Source organism: Pseudoliparis swirei, chromosome 21 (genome assembly GCF_029220125.1).
Source record: "Pseudoliparis swirei isolate HS2019 ecotype Mariana Trench chromosome 21, NWPU_hadal_v1, whole genome shotgun sequence".
NCBI lineage: Eukaryota > Metazoa > Chordata > Actinopteri > Perciformes > Liparidae > Pseudoliparis > Pseudoliparis swirei.
The window spans coordinates 13,703,288-13,726,535 of NC_079408.1; the positions used below are offsets into that span (position 1 = coordinate 13,703,288).

General features: G+C 45.6%; 2 protein-coding genes across 3 annotated transcripts in view; both read left to right on the plus strand.

Annotated features, from left to right (window-relative positions):
- The first annotated feature begins 2,284 nt into the window (after window positions 1-2,284).
- Window positions 2,285-5,256, plus strand: haus4 (HAUS augmin-like complex, subunit 4). The gene is made up of 9 exons (XM_056442774.1): window positions 2,285-2,473; window positions 2,683-2,822; window positions 2,948-3,079; window positions 3,288-3,428; window positions 3,555-3,651; window positions 3,735-3,880; window positions 4,378-4,508; window positions 4,634-4,702; window positions 4,909-5,256. The coding sequence occupies exons 1-9, from the start codon at window positions 2,407-2,409 to the stop codon at window positions 5,093-5,095; spliced, it is 1,110 nt and encodes a 369-aa protein (XP_056298749.1). The 5' UTR covers window positions 2,285-2,406; the 3' UTR covers window positions 5,096-5,256.
- A 1,689-nt stretch (window positions 5,257-6,945) lies between these two features.
- The window catches only part of dock11 (dedicator of cytokinesis 11), a 50,038-nt gene continuing 33,735 nt past the window's right edge, over window positions 6,946-23,248 (plus strand). Inside the window, exons 1-16 of one of the 2 annotated variants that reach the window (XM_056442536.1) lie at window positions 6,946-7,203; window positions 11,458-11,574; window positions 12,013-12,102; window positions 12,576-12,658; window positions 13,128-13,194; window positions 14,500-14,595; window positions 14,910-15,044; window positions 15,834-16,017; window positions 16,842-16,921; window positions 17,801-17,884; window positions 18,090-18,230; window positions 19,105-19,218; window positions 19,288-19,392; window positions 22,676-22,798; window positions 22,905-22,987; window positions 23,111-23,233. In XM_056442536.1, coding sequence (XP_056298511.1) covers window positions 7,099-7,203; window positions 11,458-11,574; window positions 12,013-12,102; window positions 12,576-12,658; window positions 13,128-13,194; window positions 14,500-14,595; window positions 14,910-15,044; window positions 15,834-16,017; window positions 16,842-16,921; window positions 17,801-17,884; window positions 18,090-18,230; window positions 19,105-19,218; window positions 19,288-19,392; window positions 22,676-22,798; window positions 22,905-22,987; window positions 23,111-23,233 — 1,730 coding nt within the window. In that variant the 5' untranslated portion in view covers window positions 6,946-7,098. Of the gene's footprint in view, window positions 7,204-11,457; window positions 11,575-12,012; window positions 12,103-12,575; window positions 12,659-13,127; window positions 13,195-14,499; window positions 14,596-14,909; window positions 15,045-15,833; window positions 16,018-16,841; window positions 16,922-17,800; window positions 17,885-18,089; window positions 18,231-19,104; window positions 19,393-22,675; window positions 22,799-22,904; window positions 22,988-23,110; window positions 23,234-23,248 lie in introns of both variants that reach the window. The other variant, XM_056442535.1, reaches the window with a different exon arrangement.

Consider the following 23,248-nt stretch of genomic DNA (forward strand, 5'->3'; position numbering starts at 1 on the left):
AGTTGCATCCGAACACAATCCATTGGTTTTGCTCCGTGTCAATTATCATTTTATTCAAATTGACTGGCTCACATACCTAATTTTGCCCACTCATTGATGAGTGAGGACCACCAGCCATTGTGTAAACAGCATTAGAGCGAAGTTACTACACATTTAATGGACCGAGCATATTACACCATATGATCAAAATGTTCAAAGGGGGAAAAACCCGCACTAACCCCGTTATGTTTATGTTTATATATGGGTTATTTATAGTGAGGACCACCAGCCATTGTGTAAACAGCATTAGAGCGAAGTTACTACACATTTAATGGACCGAGCATATTACACCATATGATCAAAATGTTCAAAGGGGGAAAAACCCGCACTAACCCCGTTATGTTTATGTTTATATATGGGTTATTTATATTTACACCTGTTTTCTCAGTGTACATAGCAGTGCTCTCTAGTCTGTGTCTGTATCTCCGTCGCGCCTGTAAGTAGTTGTTATTTTAAATGTATGTAAGTACATTGAGAAAAATGAAAAACATAACAATAAATAGTAAAATTCCTTGTATGACCCCAAAACATTAAATTAAAGCAAGAAACTATATGTGAGGGTTCCAATGCACCAGGAATGCTGCCACAAGAACACCAAACCTGGCCAAGGAGGGTTGTAAGGAAACAGCTGAGAAAAGCACATATAGAAGGTCAGAGGTCATGGGGGAAAGCCACACTGTACAGGAATACTCTGGGAACCTCAGGTTCAAATAAAGACCAAATGTGGTGATGACATGCTCAATGTATATATCTAAACAGATATACAAAAACGGAAAATGTAAACTCTACTTTGGAGACATGTGTTTTGTCTTAATGGTGTTTTATTTTTATTTTATCACCTTTCCACCTATAGTCTCCATTAATGTAAACAATGCACTGTGATCACACAACCGCACATTACAAAGAACAACAGGAAAGTGATTGTCTTTGTGCACAGCATCCAGTGACCAAAGAAATGGCGACGGGTATCAAATCTCTTCTAATCAACATTCAAGTGCTGATAATAATAAGTCATTATAAGATTATTTTGATTGTGAGCCCCAGTTACCGCCTTATACCGCAATAATCTCCTGGTTATTTATCCCTTGAACAGCAGCATGGGCAGACACAAGTGTAATACATCTTCCTGAGCAAAAAACAAAAAGATAATCTTCAATGACCTGTTTCAAAGCAAAAGACGAGTTAACATCTACTTGGATTATTGCCTCTGTTTGGAAATTCAACAAATTCCCTCAAAGCAAGTTATTCTACAAGACAACAGGATGGCAACAATTGACCAGGCTGTTGGCAGCTGATGACCAGAGCCAAGAGAAAGAACATCTTAGATATAAAATTATATGTCGAAACATGACAACAAAAGACTGAAGGGTGTGATTCATTGTTTCTTTTCCCAGGGCCCGTTTATCACACATTCCAGCCCACATCATGGATGTCCCTAAACATCTACGTCATTAGAAAAAGGCATTTTTTTGGGATACATTCTTCAGTCTTATTTTGGAACAGTGATACATGACTCAGATCTGACAGGCTAACAGAAATCTGAAAATGCACATTTGGATTAAGACACGGTGGGCTGAATTTAGACAAGCAGGATGAGAACAACCGAGTGGGTTTCAGGACGACCCAATCCAAGAACTGGCACAACTCCAGAGATATAATCATGTTTATTAATTAAATTAATTCACACTTATGATGCATGGCTGGTGTGGCGGTTGTGCATGAGTATCCTGCATGGTTGAGATGACGCCCTCCCCGGTGGAGAAGGAGCTGTCTGTCTCTTTAGTCCATCTGGTGGAAGGATTTGGAGAGCTCAACAAACTGAACCAACGTTTTAGATCCAGATCCACACTGAGAGGCCAGGGAGCAGAACGATGCTACAGGCACCTGGGAATCATCTTGACCTTTGAACTGTGGTGACACATACCAAAGTATTGCTTAACATATCATGTTGATTGACTGATTCTGACATGAAGCTTTACTTTGAAGGTGCAGCTTGTAATGTCGAGTTTTTGTACATTTTGGGAAAAACTTTTTTTTTAAAGGGGATTTTAATCCAGAAAAACGACATATTGTATTATTATTCATTACAACGAAGATAATGTTGTTGTACTTTCCCTTAAAATATATTGAAATATAGTTTTCGCTTTCGCAGTGCGCACTCCCGCGAGTGTCCCGCAGTTCTCGCAGGGATGCAGAGGAGCCACGTGGCTCATTCGACCAATAGGAAACCCGTCCTTCAAGAGCGCGCAACTTGATTCAGGAAGTGCGCATTTCATGTTGCGTTTACGAGCTAGCGAGAAACGACTTCAGAAATGAAATAAATAAAACCCGATACAAGTTGCTTGGTTCATAAGATAAGTTTGAGAGATGTCCGCTGGTCTCGAGTCCACGCACGGGTCCTCTCTCGGGAAGGGGGACGGCTTGCATCAACAAGGTAAAGAACCAAGTTTAGCCTCTAACTTTTGAGACTACTCCCAACTCTCTGAGATGAGTTAACGTCGTACTTCCTTCTTGTTTATTCATACCCGAAAACCAAAGTAATGTATTTGCTCAAGTTTTTAAATGTTAAGAGTGGTGTGTGAATTTCAGGGATTTGGTTTGGCCATTCATAACATGTCTGCTGTATTCCCCCCACCCAACCAGTTCTCGCCTCCTTCCCCTTGTGTGACGTCACAGAGGATGATCTGACCCAGAACCCCCAGTTCTGTAAACTCCTGGCTACTCTGTCACAACACGTGGACCAAACTGGACTCACGGTCCCACTGAAAACAGAGCTGGAAAAGGTATATATATATATTTAAACAAACCTTCACTGTAGCCTTCTTCTGCTGTCCAGGTTCCTTGCTTTAGCACAATAGATGTATTCTATTGTCTGTGTGTGTGAGCACTCACAGATGCTTTATTCCAGACGGAGCAGAAGCTGCAGAGCCAGAGGCGGCACTGGCTGCACTCCGAGAGCCTCCACAAAGGGCTGCAGGAGATGATGCAGGACCACTGTATCCGGAAGCAGCACGCCGTCGTGCCCCCCGACCAGAGCATGGTACATGTCGTGTGCTGCTTTGCACAAGGCGGCTGTCGCTGAATCGCGGGCAACATATTTCTGGTCATTAAAGCTGCGCTAGGCAACTCGCTTTGCACACTGCATCACCACAATTGCAGCTATAAGGGTCAAGGCTCGAAACATTTACACCGTAGTATCCAGAGATCTACCATGTAATGTGATGCACTCACTGTGTGTGTGTGTGTAGTTCTATGAGACAATGGAGAAGTGTCTGCTGGTGGCGCAGTGTGTCAGACAGCTGGATCCAAGCAGCGCTACCAACCAGGACCAGCCCTCAGTTCTAGGTCTGAACCCCCAACAGATTTTGGAGCTCATGCCATCGGAGAAGGCGAGTTAGAAAAGCAGAGAATATTCACCTCTGTTCTTGAGGATCATCATCATCATCAGCAGCAGAGAGATGCTTCAGGAATGAATGTAGCTTGTTTACCAGCATTTATGTATTTATCGCCACCAGAATGTTCAAAGGATGAAGCAGGGTCTTCCCAGAGAGCTGGAGAAACATCTGAAGAAGAAGTGCCTGAGCCTCCTAGCTTACTACCAACCTGAATGGGGTACAGTGTTTACAGTATTCGCTCACTAAATATACTAATGCTGCATGTACCTGTTGCATCACTGTTCTGCATTGACTTTCTAGAGAGTGAGAGTGAGGGCCTGAAGAACAGCAAGTTGTCTCACCTGTCAGCCCAGCTGGACACAGAGAAGAGGAGAGCAGAGAGTCTGAAGGAGACGTGCCGGGAAAACTCTGTCCTCCTGCAGAGGCAGACTCAACTCTACCTCTCTGTGAGTGCTCTCTCAGGGGCATGTAGTTCACTGACACATGCAGTTTATTATACATAAGGACAGAAGACGAAAACAAGTATATATAAAATGCATAATGTTCCTAAATATATTTATTTATATTTAGTACATTTATTTTTATATTTATATATTTAAATAAATATCTATATATATATATATATATATTGCACAATATACATGTTTATTTATTTGTATATATATATTTATAGATATTTATTTATATATATATAATGCATAATGTTCCTAAATATATTTATTTATATATAGTATATTTATTTATATAGATATAAATAAATACATATATATATATATAAATAAACATATATTGCACAATATATATGTTTATTTATTTATATAGATATTTATTTATTAATAGATATTTATATATATATATATATAACATTTGTAATTTTTTAAAATTTGTTATCATTCTAAATATTTTCCCCTCACTTGTTTTCTTGTTCTTGACTTGTGTCCAGGAACTGATTAAGTGCATTCAGCTCCTCCAGTCCCTCATCTTGGACCACAGGCTGAGGATCCAGACTGATCTGGACCGGAAGAAGTTGGACTACTTTGAGGGAAAATGTGACTTAGTCCTGCAGAAGATCAAGTACGGAGTTTCCAACTCTTTGCCTGCTTCTATACATTTTGGATATTGCATTGCATACTTTGGCAATAAACTCCAATTCCTAAGTTGTCAGTATTTCATGCTGTTTCTCTCTTGTTCCTTCAAAGGACTGAGATGGTGGAGATTCAGCTGGACACGTACACAGTGGACTCAATAGCTGCTCACAGAAAAATAAGGCAAGAGGCTTTTTGTCCATTATATTCATACGGCTCCTCTCCCAAAGGCCACACAGTGATGGTCGCTCAGGGAACCCGTTCTGTTTCTCACCACTGCTCAACATTGAAATGCTCTTTGAAAATTTGAGCTCCTGATATTTAGTTCCTATAGAACCTACGTTCCGGCGGACACTGACTGTCCGTCGTCGTTGTGTCTCCTGTTTCAGAGAGAAGCTGGAGTCGGAGTTGAAGGCCTGCCGGGTGGAGAAGCACTCGGTGGAGTTGAAACTGGCCTCCTTTGAGATCTTGGGCAAAGAGTTTGAGGCCTTGGCCGAGGAGTACTGCAGATTACGGCGGGAGATCGACATGAATAACTGGGCTCTGAAGGAGTTCTCCCGGTGCAAGGACAAGTGAAGGTCATGTCTGGTGCCGGGACAACAGCCGGTCGCTTCCTTTGGACTTTTGGACACTTGACACACAAACTGCTTGGACTTTTGGCTGACAGGAGCTATGTAGCATGTACAGTAGTGAGTGGGCTGACTCCCAAGATTAAATTCAATTTTCTTAAAACGTCACCGTGGTAATCTGTATTTCTGCTGTCTTTGTTTTCTACCACAACCCATTTGGACTTCAAGGTGTTTAGTAATCATTACTCTTTTCTGTAGTAGCTCAAGGATGTGAGAATGACTATCTACTGATAACTCGTAGTACCGTTGCCCTAAAACCGGCGTCCCAGTTGGCAGTTGCATGCATCTGTTGGCCTCGATCGGACTTCACCTGCAATAACAAAGTGTTTGAGATCTATAATGTAAAGGTTGAATGAGCATTCAACAACTCACCTCGGGTATCGATACATGGTCAAAGGTTTGGTGAGCATTCTGATATGTGTTGGGGATATAAAACCTGGGAATAAATAAATAATAAACTAAAATAGCTCATCAGCAGGAGTCTAAATATGAGTGATGTCCTATATATTCATAGAACTCTGACCAACATGTAAGCAGCATCTTCTCGGATGACTCATGCAACACTCATCTTTTGCCTTCTCTATTTTTCCATGTGTCTTGGCATACATTTTATAGCCTGAATTGAGGGATTTGTTGCTGCTTTTGCTTTGTCCTTTTATTAGACACAATGCCATCCAATTCAATTCATTTTGTACCGCCCAAAATTGCCCCAGAGGGCTTTACAACCTGAACACATATGACATCCTCTGTCCTGGGACCTCGCATCGGATCAGGATGAAGGAGGAGAGAAAGGAAGAATCCTTCAGGAGAGCAACAGAGGAGGCTCCTTCATGCAGGATGGACAGAATCAATAGATGTCATGTGACCGGAATGATGTAAGTTACAGAGTTACAAATGATTCAATAAATATGAAAGAAATTATTCATATAATGAGATTAGCAGCATGATTTATTTTTTTATGAAAAAGTTACAGCCACAAATAAAAGCAGTAGTGGATATAGTAGAATACTAATGATAATAAAAACAGTCAGTCTTGGCAATACTAGTAGCAATGGTACTAATAATAGAAAATAACAATAGTAGTGATCCATGTAAACCTGAGGCGATAACGAACTAAGACTCCGGGGGAAAAGAATAGTTATTAATTGATTATTGTGCAATAAAGGATCCTTATCGTAAATTAGCACAAGCATTTGTCTCCAGACTTCTGTCTACGTCTTTCAGTTTCAGTGTTTTCATTAAGTAGCCTGAAGTGAGAATACAAGGAAACACTTTCAGTGAAACGCTCAAAGAAATGTTCAGGTAAGTGACATTTTGCTGCAGTTTGCAGTTTCATCCACAAGATGGCGGTATACTTTAATTTTTAGACATGTCACTTAATATGCTACACATGATGAAGAAGTCCTTATTGCGTTTCTATTCTTTGACTTTATACAAACTACAACTTTATGAAGAAAACAGAGACTCTAGCCTGTACACAGAATGAAACACCCAAACAGTTAAACAAATAAAATATATATATTTATAATTCCAACTTTCGTTTATTATAATTCCCTTTCTTTTGTCACTAGCATGTCTATTTTAACCTTCTCACAGATATTATAACTTACACTTGTCTCTGGTCCCAATAGGTTTGTTATTTTTTATTTTATGTATCCATGCAGTGTATAGTATAGTATATACAAGGAGTTGTGTTTAACATTCCGTCAGGTTAACGCCCACTTCGTTGTCTTCTCGACTGCTCTCTGGTTCTGAGAAACGGAAGTAGGTGCGAGTGAAGCATCGCACCGTGTTAACCCCTCTCTGCTCTCATCAGCAGCACCGAGCCGCCCCGCCTCGCGACGCGAACCGCCGGCTGGTTTCACCTCCGACGGACTCCACCGCCGCATCTGGCCGCCGGTACCGCGGCATGCTCGCATTCACCCCGGGATTTTTAACCAGCGGCGCGCGATGGCTGAGGTTCGGAAATTCACAAAGAGGTTAAGCAAACTCGGGACGGCGGCGGAAGTCAGACAGAGCGTGTCGGAGGCTGTGAAGAGCTCCGTGGACCTGGTGGTGAGCAGAGCTTTTTCCCGCTGTCCGTGAACCGGCCGCGGTCATGTTAGCTAACCAGGGGGGGGGGGGGGGGGTAACTTCTCCTTCCTCTTTGGTGCGGGACATGTCCATGTTATAATTTATGTCCGTTAGTCAGACTTTAATATGTTATCATCCCAGTTTCGCTGCGCGTGGCTCCCGTGTTCCGAAAGCACCGTAAAAAATAAATAAATTCAGCGCAACGTTCTGGGTAAAAAAACGTCTGAATGCCGCGAATTTGACTCCCATTTGCTGGCCTGGTCTTATTACATTTTTTTTAAATTGCCGGCCCTAAATAAACCCAGTGTGACATTGTGCACAGGAACACATGTTTTTATTAATTATTTGTCCCAGTCGGCTCCTTTTGTGTGTCTGCGGCCGAGGAGCAGCGGCAGGGGGACAGCTGCAGCATGGCTGCCCCGTCCTCCGGAGAGAGCCTCTCGGGCTCTGCTGCTGGAAATGGCCACACTGGGCATGTTCTCTTCAGTGAAGGCTGTTGCTAATTACGTTTTTCTTAATGACCTCTCTCTCCTCCCCCTCCTCCTCACACACACATGTGAATCAATAGCAGTGCTAGTGGCCGACGTAGTGGTGTGGAATAATGAGGGATGAAGCGCAGTCGTAGCACCGAGGATCCTGCTGACACAGTACGCGCGTGCATGTTTGCGCGCGCGCCCACCTGTGTGTGTGTGTGCATTTATTGTCATGTCAGTGAGACGTGACGTCAGTGCAGATTAATTAATGTCTTTCTTCTCATGTCTTCTCCTTTCTTTTCCTCATGATGTGGCACTGGAAAACACAAAACCCCCAAACGCATCATCAAGAGCCAGATAACTCCTTAAAAGAGACCGACTTGTGTTCCATTGGGATTAGGCTTGTAGTCTTATGATGAGCATCTTGAGGAGAGTGATGTAAACAGGCCACGAGTGTAATAATCATGTGATATGGTTTTAATTCCCGCAACAGAAGTTGGAGTGTGAGTGTGTGTGTGTGTGTGTGTGTGTGTGGCCACGTGTGCCATGTGTGCTCTGATGTTTTTTTTGTTGGGTTTTCTTCTGTTTTAGAGAAGCGGGTTTTGGCTGCTGATTTTATGGTTGGCTTGGTAACTGAGAACACACTTTGTGTGAGTGTGTGTGTGTGTGTGTGGGGGGGGGGGGGGGGAAGTATTCCGCTGAGGCCGCTGTACGTTTGTCTCTGCGGTCCGAGCCTCACGAGCCTCACTGCCACATCCCTGAGCACTGAAGCCGCTTGTAGGACTCATGATGCGATAGAGAAGGATAAGTCCCTGAATGTTTGAGGCTGAACTATCCATAATAATAATTGACAAAAAAGTTTTGACGGATACATGGTTTTCATTGGACAGCGACACACTTGTAAACAGTTATTTGTTTGTAACTGCATAATGTGAATGTGAAGGTAAACCAGGAAACTACAAACTTAAAACTATGTTTTGAGTTGCTGTAACTTTAATTAAAAAACAATTAGCTTTGAATCCCTTATCGATCCATGCATTAAATGGGCATGCAACATGAAACCATATATATATATATATATATATATATATATATATAATATGTGTACATATACTGTATATATATATATATATAATATGTATATATATGTGTATATATATATATATATGTATATATACACTACCGTTCAAAAGTTTGGGGTCACTTAGAAATGTCTTTATTTTTCAAAGAAAAGCACTGTTTTTTCAATAAAGATAACATTAATCAAAAATACACACTATACATTGTTAATGAGGTAAATGACTATTCTAGGTGGAAACGTCTGGTTTCTAATGAAATATCTCCAGAGGTGTATAGAGGCCCATTTCCATCAACGATCACTCCAGTGTTCTAATGGTACATTGTGTTTGCTAATCGCCTTAGAAGACTAATGTCTGATTAGAAAACCCTTGTGCAATTATGTTAGCACAGCTGAAAACAGTTATGCTGGTGATATAAGCTATACAACTGGCCTTCCTTTGAGCTTGAAGTTTGAAGAACAAAATTAATACTTCAAATATTAATCATTATTTCTAACCTTGTCAATGTCTTGACTATATTTTCTATTAAATTTTCAATTCATTTGATAAATAAAAGTGAGTTTTCATGGAAGACACAAAATTGTCTGGATAACCCCAAACTTTTGAACGGTAGTGTATATAATATATATGTATATATATATACATTTATATGTACATATATATAAATATATTATATATATATACATTTATATGTAAATATGTATATATTAAATATAATATATATATATATGTATATATATATATACATTTATACGTATATATAAATATAATATATATATGTGTATATATATCAGTGGGGCAGCTTCACACTGTTTGACTCTGATGTCAGCGCATGTGTTTGTGTGTTCATACGTTGTGTTAACGTGATAAAATCCCCCTGTTCACGTTGGAGTCGTGAGCATCTGGAAATGCGCCCTTAGGTGCCATCGTCGGCGTCGGCATCATCGTCTCCGTCCCCTGCAGGGCCAGCGCTGCGCGTCGTGCTTTGCTCTCTGGTGTCGGGGTGTTCTCTCCGGCCGGGCCGGTGGCTTGCGTCACGCCGTCCCGCCCAAATGTGAGGCCACGTCCGGTCACGTATGAGCATCTCGCTCTTGTTTCCCAATCGGGGACACGAGCCTCACAGCTGCCTGCCTGTGATTCTTCAGCTTCTCTCTCTCTCTCTCTGTCGCTCTCTCTCTCTCTGTAACATGATCAGCGTTGCCGTGGAGCCGCTGTGCGCTGCCGGGTGACTCCCAGGGCTGCGGTTCAGCTCGTTGCTCATGGCAGGAAGCGTGCGTAATGCTTTCAACAGACGCTCAGGTTTTGTGTTTTACTGCCGCTGCTCGGGTCGCCGCCCGTGTCCATTAATGAGGTGGTCGGCCTCGGTGTAAAAGACGGATAAAAGTCATGCGACATAATGCAGAGATGAATCTGCAAATGCTCCATTTTTAAAAACTTTTTAAAAGTATCATTGGGGTTGGGAAGTTTGTATTTAGAGTCGTGGTTGAGAAAAGAAAAAGGGAAAAAAACCAACTAATCGCAGGTTTCCTGCAGACGACCAGGAAAGTCTGAGTGGAAAAAAATCTGCAGAGGACACGTGCTTGTGACCGGCTAATTTCACGGGCCAAATTATTGGTTAGAGAACACGGAAAGGGAGAACTTTCTTTCCGTTAGAAACCGGGATATCCAAGGAGAACTTAACCCCTTTAGAACCTCGCTCCGCTCAAGGCTGTCGAGCCAAACGGTGTTCAAAACCACACGGCTTTATTTTTCCAAATTGTCAGGAAATCTGGAGCCTTGGCTCGGAAGATTTTGTCTCGGCGTAAACCTCTTCTAGCTTCGCCGAGGAGTCGTAGCGAGCTGACGCACGACGACACATCGTACTGTCAGACGGGGAGGAAGTCGATTGTTTCCTGAATTTCGTCTTAATCAGAGCCGGACAAACTCGGCTCCTCGTGTCCTCGAGGGAGACGCAGCAGCCCACTGCTCCTAATGCTGAGGCCAATCTGTCTGTCTGTATATTATAATTTTTTCCAAAAATAATATGTGGTCAGGGCCTTTTTTAAAGGGGACCACTGGGGTAGAGCTTGTGGTCCAGAATGTCTGAAGATCTGCACGTCGAAATGCCCAGTTGTAGTTTTTTTTTCGAGGCGAAGGAAGTGAAGACCAGCAAGTGGTCGGAAAAAAAAAAGAATTAATTGTGGATCTTTCCAAGTGGTTTGGGTTTCACGCTCAGGATCACATCCTGACCCAGTGGAGTGGAGGGCTGTGTTTTAGCCCGTCGGCCCCTTTGAGTTCATATCACCCAGTTCTCTATGAAACTCAAAACGGGAAGTTCTGATGTTGAGCCATAACATGTGATATGCACCACGCTCTGTCTGCAGCAGCTCATCACGATCAGGTCAAGAATCAGAACGTTTCCGATCCCTCTTCTCGCTCCCTTCTGTAACCGTAACTGTCCCCTTCGTCGTGACACTCCTCTGAACTTGTGTGGTTGTTTCCCTGATTTTGTCTGGGCGGTGAAAGGTTCTGGGGTGGGGGGGCGAGCCCTCCATAACTTCTTTCAAATCACAAGGTCACGAGAGCACACGGGAAAGGAATGGACACGATGAGCCGAGCGTGAGCCCAAAATGAAAGTTTTGTTTCCTTGAAGTCACCTGTGTGTGTGTGTGTGTGTGTGTTCTGTCCGTCCTCATCCCTCTCAGGAACAACCAAAGATTATTGAACCACTGGACTATGAAGCTGTGGTGTTTCAGAGGAAGGCCCAGATCCACAGCGACCCCCACCGAGACCTGCTGCTCTGCCCCGTGGACGATGTCTCGGTGAGTCCTCTCTCCTCGCCGGAGGAACCCGCATCCCTCAATACACCTCACACTCGCGGCCAAATCGGCAGTTTTCTTTTTTCTTTTCTTAGAAAAACTGTCTGAGCCAAAACGGGAACAAAGAGCAGTAAAATATAACTTTTTAAAGAAACGCTTCCCGATCATCAATCACTTGTCACGCCCAATTATTTACGGGTCAATCTCGACCCAGCCAGGTACCTCTTGCCCGGTGTTGATTCAAACGTGTGATTATGCTTCGAGGTACGTCTCGCTAGTGTTTTCCCTTCATCTGTTTCTTTGTTTCTGCGCCTCCCGCTTCCTCTCATTCGCGTTCTCCTTGCTTGATATTTGTACTTTTTCGATGGGAATACAATTTCAAAAAAGAACCGTCACTATAATGTCGTTTGTTTGTTCCCCCGTTTGCGTCCCCGCACACAGGAGTCCCAGATCTCGCGCCAGAGGAGGACCGTCGTTCCCTCGGTGCCTCAGAACGCTGAGCGGGAGGCCAGGAGTCTGTTCGCCAAAGAGGTACGACAACCCAGCTGCTCAATGCGTACGAGTTAAAAAACAAACAAAGAAGCTTTTGGAGCGCAAAGAAATAATAGGATTCAATGTTCTCAGTCGCATGTCTTTTATTCCTTTTAGTCCTTACAATCTGCTCAACGTAAAATGCAAACGAGTACAACGGCAGCTCTTTTTGTGGCTCCTGGAAACTACGGAGGATGAGTTGTTTCGCAATGAATGACCGACTCCCTCTGGCACGATGCGTGGATAATCTGCCGCTCCGCCAGGCTCTGGATCTGTGTTTGTGGGCCATGAGAAGCATCTTGAGTAATAACAAGCAGAAGTGGGCTCTAATGTCTCTGTGCAGACTGGTTGTGAGTTGATGAGTGTCGTGGAGCTCGGTTAGGTCCCTGTGCGGCTGTAGCATGCTTGTTACATGTGTGTGTGTGTGGCGTTGCTGCCTCCTAATCCAGCTCTCGTGTTGATCTGTTTGGCAGTGCATCAAGATGTACAACACCGACTGGCACGTGATCAACTACAAGTACGAGGCTTACTCCGGTGACTTCCGCATGCTGCCGAGGTAAGGGGCGACGTCGGGGTCGAACAACATCAGAGGCCTTTGCTGCCAACTCTTCCCACATACGAGGGATTTGCTCCCCGACATGCAATACGTCTCTGTTTCTGCGTATTTACGGGAGGAAACACTGCATAGCTGCACAGATTTCAGCCAGATTTTCCCTCGGCAACACAAGCGGTGCAGCCCAGATGTTCTGAAGTCAGAGTAAAATGGTGGTGAAGCCTCACAAGGAAATTATAAATTGAGGCGAAAGAGAGATTTAGACTTGAAAAATACCCTCAAACTTGCGAGAACAACAACAATAGACGAGGTGAGAACCGATTTACTGGGGAAGCGGAGCAAAGCATGGATTAGTTGCATGCTTTACAAAGTGGACGGACCTCACCGCAGGAAGTACAGCAGGGGGGCGGGGGGCTGATTTACTGAAGACTGCTGACCCTCACTCATTTTCTGTTTTCTTCTTCTCCAAAAGCAAAGGCCTGAAGACGGACAAGCTGCCGGCGCACGCGTTCGAGATCGACGAAGACGCCAAAGACGAGGTGAGTAGCTCGGCCATATTGGATCGCAGGCATTGATCATCGGGCACGAGTGGTCTGCTATCGAGCCGCCGCCTTCACGGACAGACGCCCGTGTGCACGGCTTCCGGTCGATGTGCTATAAAGAGATCGAAATGGGCCTCTCCATCTTTCACAAATGTGGCTGTGCGGCGTGCATTAAACTGGCGATTGTGCTGGAAGACTCCCTGTGACGTACGGCCCTTCAGTCCACCCAGCAAAGTGACCGCCCCCCCCCACCCCCTCCCTCTCAGAGACTTGAGTGCCGGGCAGTGAAACCAGGAGCCGAATATGTCCTATAAATAGCTCCCAATCGATCCTCCCTCGGGCCGGATGTGGATAAATTTAGACAGAGGACGGCTTTAATTGAAGGAAAATAAATGCTGCCGCCCGGTGGGGGGGGGGAGGGGGGCGGAGATGGATCCATTACTTCTCGAAAGCGACCACTCTGAGAGCGTCTCTGACATCTTCTTCTCTCGGCTGGCCAGCGGCGTGACGACTTAAGTAGAAAAAGAGAAAACACGCATGCGCACAACACACTCATGAGAGGCCAACAATACATTTGTCTTTTTTATATTGCCGCGTAGAAATGTTTTCCTTCTCCGTGTCCTTTTTATAACCTTTTACATATCCGGCCAATACACCGGTCGGGGACATTAAGCACCAAGTGGCGGCACCGTTGCTATGAAGCGGGGCGGGGCGGCGGTCAAATGGAAGAGCAACCGTCCAATTAGATTACAGGGCAGGGCGGAGGCGCGTGCGCTCGGTCGGAGGACAGAATGCCACTTCAGTGTGATTAGGCTCGTCACAGGCGTACGAACAACGTGTAAACACACCGTTGCCCCCTTCTCGCCCCACGTCAGGATGCGCGTGTGTTTCCCCGGCGGCTGATGAACAGTCCCACGGTCGCTATGCGAGGGAGAGGACTGAGGACGGGTTGCGATCGACCGCTTTTTATAACCAGAGGAATTCTCCTGAAGAATTGCAGTGTGAAATATGTTATTACACTGAAGCTGTGATTCGTGAAAATCTCTCACCACCAGAAAAGAATAATGTTTCATACAGATGTGGAACTAAATGTGATAAACAATGTCAAAATATCGCCATGTTTAAAGGGATAGCGCGGGGTTGTCTGAGTGTATGACCTGCAGGAGATGGAGTTCAGAGCAAAGCAATGTGCTGCAATCCAAACTAACTCTTGAATTAACCTGAATGAACCTGCACGATCAAGTCCGTCATGATCGATTTCCTCCATTTGTGTGTGTGTGTGTGTGTGTGTGTGTGTGTCAGGACACGTCGTCGATGTGCTCCCAGAGGGGCGGCATCATGAAGCAGGGCTGGCTCCAGAAAGCCAACATCAACAGCAGCCTGTCTGTCTCCATGAGGGTGAGTCACCGCCAGACGTCCCATCTGTTATTCACACAACACAACAGCGACAAATGAAACAACAAGCGAAGCGCCGGCTTCACCACGGAGACACGGCGGCTCGTCGCTCTGCGGCTTATGCACAACTGCACGCTTCTGCATTCTTCCACACCGTCCTATTATACGCCGCAGTACATTATAAGAAATAATTGTTACATTAGCAACACCAACAGCATTAAAAAATATCTTAAATCTTCAATAAATGTAACATTTCTACTGCGTTTCTCTGACCTAAGCTGTTCCCCTGACCTGCTCTCTGCTGCTGTGAATCGCAGGTGTTCAAACGGAGGTACTCCTACTTGTCTCAACTCCCCGACGGCTCCTACATCCTCAACTCCTACAAGGATGAGAAGAACTGCAAGGACACCAAAGGATCCATCTACCTGGACTCCTGTATCGACGTTGTTCAGGTATACGGGGCCGGAGACAATCAGACATCAAATACTCAGTGGAGATGAAGGCAAAACGCTGAAGCGACAGCACTTCTTTTCAGTAAGAAAAACTCTTAAAGGGATAGTTTGTGTGTGCTTGTGTACTTAGTCATAGTCAGGAGTACAGGCGCAAAGTAATGTACTGCTGTGGTCGGGGGAAGCAGCTAAACATCATTTATCCCCATTAAAAAAAATCAAATAAATGTTTAAGTGTATGTTATTTTTATAATAAGATCATTTTCATCTTCAGCCCCGCTTCAAATGATCTGAACTATCCCGTTAAGCTTTCATTCTACCACGCTGCCGGTTTAACTCCTTCTGGCCTCCCTCCGTGAGCTCTCAGTTGTTTTTGTCACTAGCTCTCATCCTCGTGAAAGTCGGTGCGTGTCCTCGTCTCGCGGCGCTCTCGGGCCTTTCAGTCACTGTGATTGGATGGATTTGCTGCATTCCATTGATTTGGGAAGGAAAGTCCCGTTTTAGCAAATTATAGCACAGGCTGGTACCCCATTCAGGTCTGCCAGGAAAGCTTTCAGCTTGATGAAAGCGTTCACATGTTGATGAATGGGAAGAGTGAGCAGACTCATTCTGAGCAGTGGAGCGTGTGGAGGCGAGTGGTCAGAAAGAAAAATATGACATCAACCTTCAGGGTGAAATCCTGTTGCTATGCCCCAACTCTTATCTCCAGCGTATAGGATTACTTTGTATTTCTTCATCGTTTTGGTGTTCTACCTCAGTCAAATTCTAATGATACATTTCCCCCCCTCTCAGAGCCCGAAGATGCGCCGCAATGGCTTCGAGCTGAAGATGCAAGACCGCTACAGCCACTTCCTGGCTGCAGACAGCGAGGCGGAGATGGAGGAGTGGGTGGTCACGCTGAGGCAGGCTCTCCAGAGCACCGCCGAGGCCAGCCAGGACCGGAGGAACGGTGCAGAGGCGCTGGACTGCTCCCTGGGTGAGCTATACCCGACCTGCAACTGAAAACTAACATACTCTGCATATATGTTCATATATATATATATATATATATCATTTTTCAGCCAACCTATAATTTACAGTCTTATTGAAAAGTTGCCTTTATTGTCATGGTCCAGTTAGCTATGATAATAATAATAATAATAATAGCATGTTAGTGCATAGCCTCTGAGCCTGTTCCAGTAGTAGCCAGTAATCCCGCTCTGTGGCAGTGGAGGGAATCCAAAGCTCTTCTGAAAGTAACAAGTCTGATCCCTGTGTTATGGCATTTTAATGGCTTCCAGATTACAATAATACACATGCAATATATAATGGCCTAATAATACAACAACATTGCCACCAGTAGGAAGATGGAAGCTTCCACATCAGGAGTAAATTCTGAGGAGAATATAGTCAGCCTGTGCAGGAACAAGTAATCACATATTGTCACTCTTAGTCTTCAGTTCTCAAAATTCGTCCCCGGACCCTTTTTCTTCTGACATAATAATATACTCTCTCCAGTGCGAGTGAAACCCAATAAGCCTGGCTCGATCAGAGATGCTGATGAAGGACGTGGGATGTCGTTATGGAAGATGAAGGGCCACTCAGGGTTCACTCGGTCCATCTCGTGTCCCCTGGGAGCCAGCAGAATAGTGAACAGCCTCATTTCAATTAGGCCTGTAGTCTGTGAGATATTAGTTGTGTCTCACAGGAAGCCACGAGGGAAACGATGTGTGAGCGCCGTGCTGGTTGTTGTCGTCGGACCGGCTCTGCGTGCGTCCCGATGACCGTCGCTCATGTGTGCTCACCGTCCTGTTTCATTAGATGATGACACGACCAGCCAAGGTAAAGGTGAGAGCCTGCTGGAGGGCCTGGGGAGGAGCTTACAGCCGGAACTTCTGAAGGTACGAACAGACGACGGTCGGATGGTTCGTGATGTCGAGATCGACAGACTGATAGATATACAGAAACGACACACGTCGACACACACGTTCAGCCTTTCAAAAAGAAACATCCCAATGCTGTCCATGTTCTCCCAAAGGGAGGCACACGCCTCTATTAAAGGGGCGGTCGAGCAATCTAATAGCAACATATATTACATTTATATAACTACTGTAACAAAAAAACTACCGTTTCCAATTTTATTCCAGGTGATGATGTCATAACATGACGACCGACATTTTAAAGCGTCGTTCAAAAACCTGAACGGAAGCTTTGATTGTAAAAACAACGATGACGGTACAGGTGGGGTCGTCTACGTCCCTGTGGGCATTCTTTCATGTGATTGTGTTTTCGCTGTAAAGAAGAAAATGAGACAAAAATATAGCAAGATACGTAAATATCATTTCAAAAATGAATCTGAGCTTTCGTAGGAGACCACATTCATGATGATGGAAGAAAAAAACGGAACAAAAGAGCAGCCTGACGTCCATTCCACAGCGAGCGAGCTGTTCTCATACGTCTATGAACTGGGGTCTGCACACAGACAACAAAGCCCTCTGTGCTGCTCTGCTGTTCGCTTTGGGCCACTCCAGCGCGGGGAAGGGGGGAGGAGAAGTGGGGAAGGAGATGGATTAGGGCTCCTACCGTGACCCGGGGGTTTGATATGTCTGTCTCCATGCGATGCCCTTCTTATCCTCTTTGCATGGATCCGTTGAGCTGGTCTTGTCTCACGTCGTGTCTGTGTTTCCGTCGGCAACTAGTCGGTGCAGGCCTCGTCTCTAGCAGCCAGCTCCCACTGTGTCGTGCATCATGGCTAACATCCCGTCTCTGTGTGTCTGCAGTACGCCAGGGAGACGGAGCAGCTCAATAAGATCAACAGGAATGAAGGCAGGCAAAAGCTTTTCTCTCTGGACCCTGAGACACAGGTACGCGAGATGCTCCTTTGAACACCTGCTCGTCCGATGATTTATTTATTTCACTATTGATTTAGACTATTTGATCCCTCCTCCAGTTTTTCACTATGTGTCCTTCTTCTGTGTCCTCCTCCTCCACTCCTCTCCACTGGATCAATGTTTCTGGTCTTGTTGTTTCTCATGCTTCCTCTCCTCCTCTCCTCTGTCTGACATTCAGAGGCTGGACTTCTCGGGCATCGAGCCAGACGTGAAGCCCTTTGAGGAGCGCTTTGGCCGCCGCATCGTGGTCAGCTGCCACGACTTGACCTTCAGCCTCCAGGGCTGCGTTAGCGAGAAGGGCGACAGTGTCCTCACGAATGTATGTTGGTGCCTTACCTCCACTTGAGAGATATTCATTCTAATATTCTGCTAATACTAATAATGCCTTCCTACTTCTTATGTGTTGCCATGTAACACTACCATGATGAACTTGAAAGGGGTATTGTAGTTTGAATACATCCAGGTGTGGTTGTAGGTGGTACTCATCCCTGCAGACAGGCAGGCAGGCAGGAGTACCAGAACTTCTGAACTATCCATTTAAACCAATAATGTTGTATAGTCCAAAGGCTGTCCATAAAACTTTATAATCCTAGAATAAATTAAAACAATAGTTGTCATACATTTAGTTTCTGATGAAATAACTTTGCATCGAGCGATTCCGATCACTGATGTCACTGCAGCGTTTCCCCCTCTGTTGGTCCCCGAGGTAGGGATCACCTGAGCGTGATGGAAGTATTTCCAACAGGGTTTCCGTAAACAGCCCCGCGGCGGCATGAGACGGGAGTTTAGTGTGAGCCGCTGGGTCTGACAGGCTGAAGTCATGAAACATTGAGTTGCTTGCTGGTGCATTAGAGAGGCTGCGAGGAGAAAGGAACCGACTCATACTTGTGGTTTGGAAGCAGCACTCTCCCTCCCCCTCCCTCCCCCTCTCCCTTCTCTCCATTCCTTGCACAGAGTCCGATAGGTTTAATGTTTATTGGATGGAGTCGGGCTCGTCCTTCATCCAGGAACCATCCATCCTGGCTTAAGTCATTTACGTGTGTGTGTGGGTGTGGGTGGCACTCCTGTGGAGCCAACATTTGCTTCCAAATTAGGGATGAACTAATATTTAAGAGTCAGAAAGGCAATGTTGTTATGACGATTGTATGATCATGGTCAAAAAGCCCTGAACCCTCTGTGTGCTGGACCCCCAGGTGGAGCCGTTCTTCATCAGCCTCGCCCTCTTCGACGTCTCCAAGAGCTGTAAGATCTCGGCCGACTTCCACGTCGATCTCAACCCGCCCTGCGTCAGGGAGATGCTGACCGACGCCTCGGGCCAGCTCTCTCCTTCGTCCGACTCGGAAGGCGGAGGAGGAGGAGGAGGAGGAGTCGGGGAGGGAGGAGGGGGAGGCGGCGTCATGGCGAACGGAGACTCGGCGAAAGGGAACGGCCTGCCGGTTCTCCAGAGGGTGTCGGAGGCGCTGCTGCGGTTCCCCACTCAGGTAGAAACACGAGGAAAGGACTCTGATAGTGAGTGGCCGGTCACTGTTGTGTCATTCAGACAGGTCAACGCAACGCACCAGCTTTTATATTTACATTAGTGTCGCATGGAGAAACAAATTGGCTTAAATTCATTTTTATATTCAGGATACTGATAACAAGTCAAATTTGATTGTTTCTCAGTGTTTTTATCTCCCAAAATACTTTAAAATGAGACTGTAGGAAATGCCAATGTACCAAGAGTCAAACTGGTAGAGGATTTAAATCAAAACGAGATTATAAAAGTGATGTAAAAGATGATGGCATTCATGCTAATACCAATTGTTAAAGCTCCACCTCGACGACCTCCACTTCGTTCTCTTTAGCACCACTTGTGGCGATACGCGGTAATTGCAGGTGTGTTTTTGGATCGCGCTTCCCAGACATCCGAACAGTGTCACCGCAGACATCCAGGACTCAAAGGAGAGCTATTTTTCTATAATATCAAGAACAATACCAAGAAGTTTGCTGTGTTATTTCTGGTTTCAAACTAAAGCCACCTGGACTCTTAGAGCCTATTAGACTGACTGTTGGCAGATGAGAGGTTTTGTGATGTGTGTTTGACTGATTCTTAAGTCTCTGTTCATGAATAACTGGCTGAAAATGAGCATTAGCATTTTTCTCTGCGTCGTCTTTAATGGAGCTGCTGGGTGTCAGACGTCAATGACGTTGTTTTTGTCGCTATTCGTCTCTTTTCTTGCTGTTTGTGTTCTTACTGAAGACGAGTCTCTGAAGAATACCCTTCCACATAACACATGCAGCTAAAGGTACCTGAAAATAGAAAAGGATATTAATGCATCACCTCTTTAGTGTCAGTTTATTGTGTCTTTAAATGGACAGAGATCCTGCATGCTCTGCGGTTGTGTTGACAGGAAACCCCTCTGTGTCGTGTTGTGTCCTCAAAAGACCTTTCAGTGCCTCTTCTGAAGCAGAACTGAGGATTTTCAAACTGAATCATTAGCGGCGGAACATTATTCACACATCACATGTTCTACGCAAGGGCCTGAAGGTCCTGAAGGTTCTCAGTCTTGCCGTGCTTGGATACAGGGTTCGTACGGTCATGGAAAACCTGGAAAAGTCATGGAATTTAAAAATGGTCATTTCCAGGCCTGGAAAAGTCATGGAAAAAACTTCAATCATAAAAGTTTTGGAAAAGTCCTGGAAATTTGTTATAATCACATGTTCATTTACGCGGAGTTTAAAATAATTGATATGTTTTTTAAAGAAAGACGCTCAAAATATAAGCCGGCGTACGCTCTCAATACGCGTGTATACCGAGATTTCAGTTTGGTCATGGAAATTTGGTTTAAAGTCATGGAAATGCATTGGTCAACATGTGTAAGAACCCTGTGGATAGACGCCCTCACGGCTGCATGTCTGCAGCAGCGCTGTGGGTTCTCGTGCTGACCGGGGCAGGACGAGAGATTTGTGACCGTCTGACGGATTCCTCGTCCTCCTCTTCATCCAAAAGCACGCTCCCGGGCGTTTTTCTTGTCGACTTCTTCCTTTTCCTGGGCTCTGCTTTCACACGATAGCTTTTTCCAGTGCGTCCCCTGCCGGTGCTTAGTTCACAAACGGCTTGTAAAAACTTGAAACCGATCCACGGGGGCTTCAGTTTAGCTCAATCAGCTCACACTTACGGGTGATTTTCAGAATCCCTCCCGCTCTGCCAGTTTGACATCAGCCCAGTGTTTGGTGATGTCAGTTTAATGTCACCTCGCTTTCTCCTCGCTGTGTTTTTAGTGGAGAGTTTATTTTGGAAAGAATAATGGCGACGAGTGAGTGATACGCTTGGCTAGGGCAAACTCCTGCAGGTGCTGTGAGACCAGCACACACTCTCTCTCTCTCACACACACACACACACACGCGCACACTCTTCCTCACCTCTTGGCCTGTTAGTTTGATTTGCTTACTCAGCAAGACTTGTGCTTGTTGTAGATTAGCAACAGTTAGACTATAAAAGTTACTCACTTTCTAATACAATTCAGTTTCTTTTGTATAGCCCACAATTACAAATTTGCCTCAGTGGGCTTTACGACATCCCTGACCTTTGACCTCACATCGGATCAGGAAAAAGTCCCAAATAAATAGAAAAAAAGACCTTTCACAGGGAAAACACCTTCAGGAGAGCAACAGAGGAGGACCCCTCTCCAGGATGGACAGAAGAATAGACGTCATGTGACCAGATGAAATCATAACAGAGTTACATAAACACATTCAATGAATATGACAGATGTATGAATACTTAGTCGTAGCCATGGACCACGATCCAGACCTCCGTGAAACAGAAGGAGGAGGAACGTTAAAGGAATATTGTTGTCTCACTGCTCATTGCCATTAATATTCATCGACTAATATCAAACCGATACGGATTGTATTGCTGACTGATCGGCTGTGTGTGTGTGTGTGTGTGACAGAGGCTCGGACACAGTTGTGAAGCGGCAGACACGAAACGGAAGAGGCGTTTCGAGCCCGATTCATGCACGTAATGTTAAGTTCTGCCGACCGCCATCTGAGAATGTACCACGCCAGCAGAACACACACGTGCAAAAACACGTGCGTGCGAGCGGCCTCCACCTCTGTGATTAGGGTGCCGTTATAGCTCGGCAGACCGCGGTTTAATTTCGGTGCTTTGGGTGTGGTCCAAGGACGGAGCGTCTTGCGAACGCTCCTCTACAGCCTTTCCTTCCAGTTCATTACATAATTCACAAATCCAACGCACTTGGCGAAGTGTGAATGTTTGGGGGGGGGGGTGGGTTGACCTGTGACACTGTTCGCGAGCTGATCTCTGAAGTACGATGTTGAATTAAGGAGCTTTTTTTTCTTTTCTTTTTTCTCCTGACGCGCAAACTGCACGGCAACCGACGTGCAAGATGGAAACCAGAAGCAGCCGTGTGGTCGCGTTAAATCGGGGCCGGGTTACGGCTCGGAGTTCAACCAGGAAGTCTGACGGGCCGACCGACTCGCACTGCGACACCCTCCCCCGCATAATCCCATTGATACAAGCGCATGTATTCATATGAGCAGCGCGGTCTGGCCCCGTGTCACGGCGGTCCCCTCGAGGTTGTTCGTGTGAACTGTCGCGACAAGCGCGGAAGAAACAAAAGTAGATGCGAGTCCCGCGTGGGTTTCCTGTGGAACCAGCAGCCCCCCCCCCCCATTTGTCTTTCGAATTTGAATTGTCGTGCACCACGACATGGACTCCTGGGTCTAAATATCCTCCTCCTCCCTCTCTCTCTCTTCCAGGGGATATTTTCAGTGACCAACCCCCATGCGGACATCTTCCTGGTGGCCCGCGTGGAGAAGGTGTTACAGAACGGCATCACGCACTGCGCCGAGCCGTACATCAAGACCTCCGACATCAACAAGGTACCCCCCCCGCCCCCCTCCTCATCACCTCATTTAAAAACACACCAGTCTCCCACTCTGTCTCTCTATTTTCCTCCGTTCTTATTTCCTCGCCGTGTGTCCGCAGACGGCTCAGAAGGTTCTCAAAGCCGCCAAGCAGACATGCCAGCGCTTGGGCCAGTACAGGATGCCGTTTGCCTGGGCTGCCAAGTAAGTCAAACACGCCACCCACTCTTTGGAAGGGAGAGACATCCTTACGATGAGATAACTCCATGTGTGTGTGTTATGTTCATGTGCTGTGTGTGTGTGTGTGTGTGTGTGACGCTTCTTCAGGCAGGTGTTCAAAGACGCCCAGGGCAGCCTGGACCTGGACGGGAAGTTTTCTCCTCTCTACCGCCAGGACAGCAGCAAAGTCTCCACCGACGACATCATGAAGCTGCTGGCCGACATCAGGAAGTGAGTCGTCGGCAC

Coding starts and splice junctions, on each gene's coding strand:
- haus4 (XM_056442774.1), top strand. CDS start 2,407: ATGTCCGCTGGTCTCGAGTCCACGCACGGGTCCTCTCTCGGGAAGGGG. Junction 2,823..2,947: donor TGAAAACAGAGCTGGAAAAG/GTATATATATAT, acceptor GCTTTATTCCAG/ACGGAGCAGAAGCTGCAGAG. Junction 4,509..4,633: donor TTAGTCCTGCAGAAGATCAA/GTACGGAGTTTC, acceptor GTTCCTTCAAAG/GACTGAGATGGTGGAGATTC.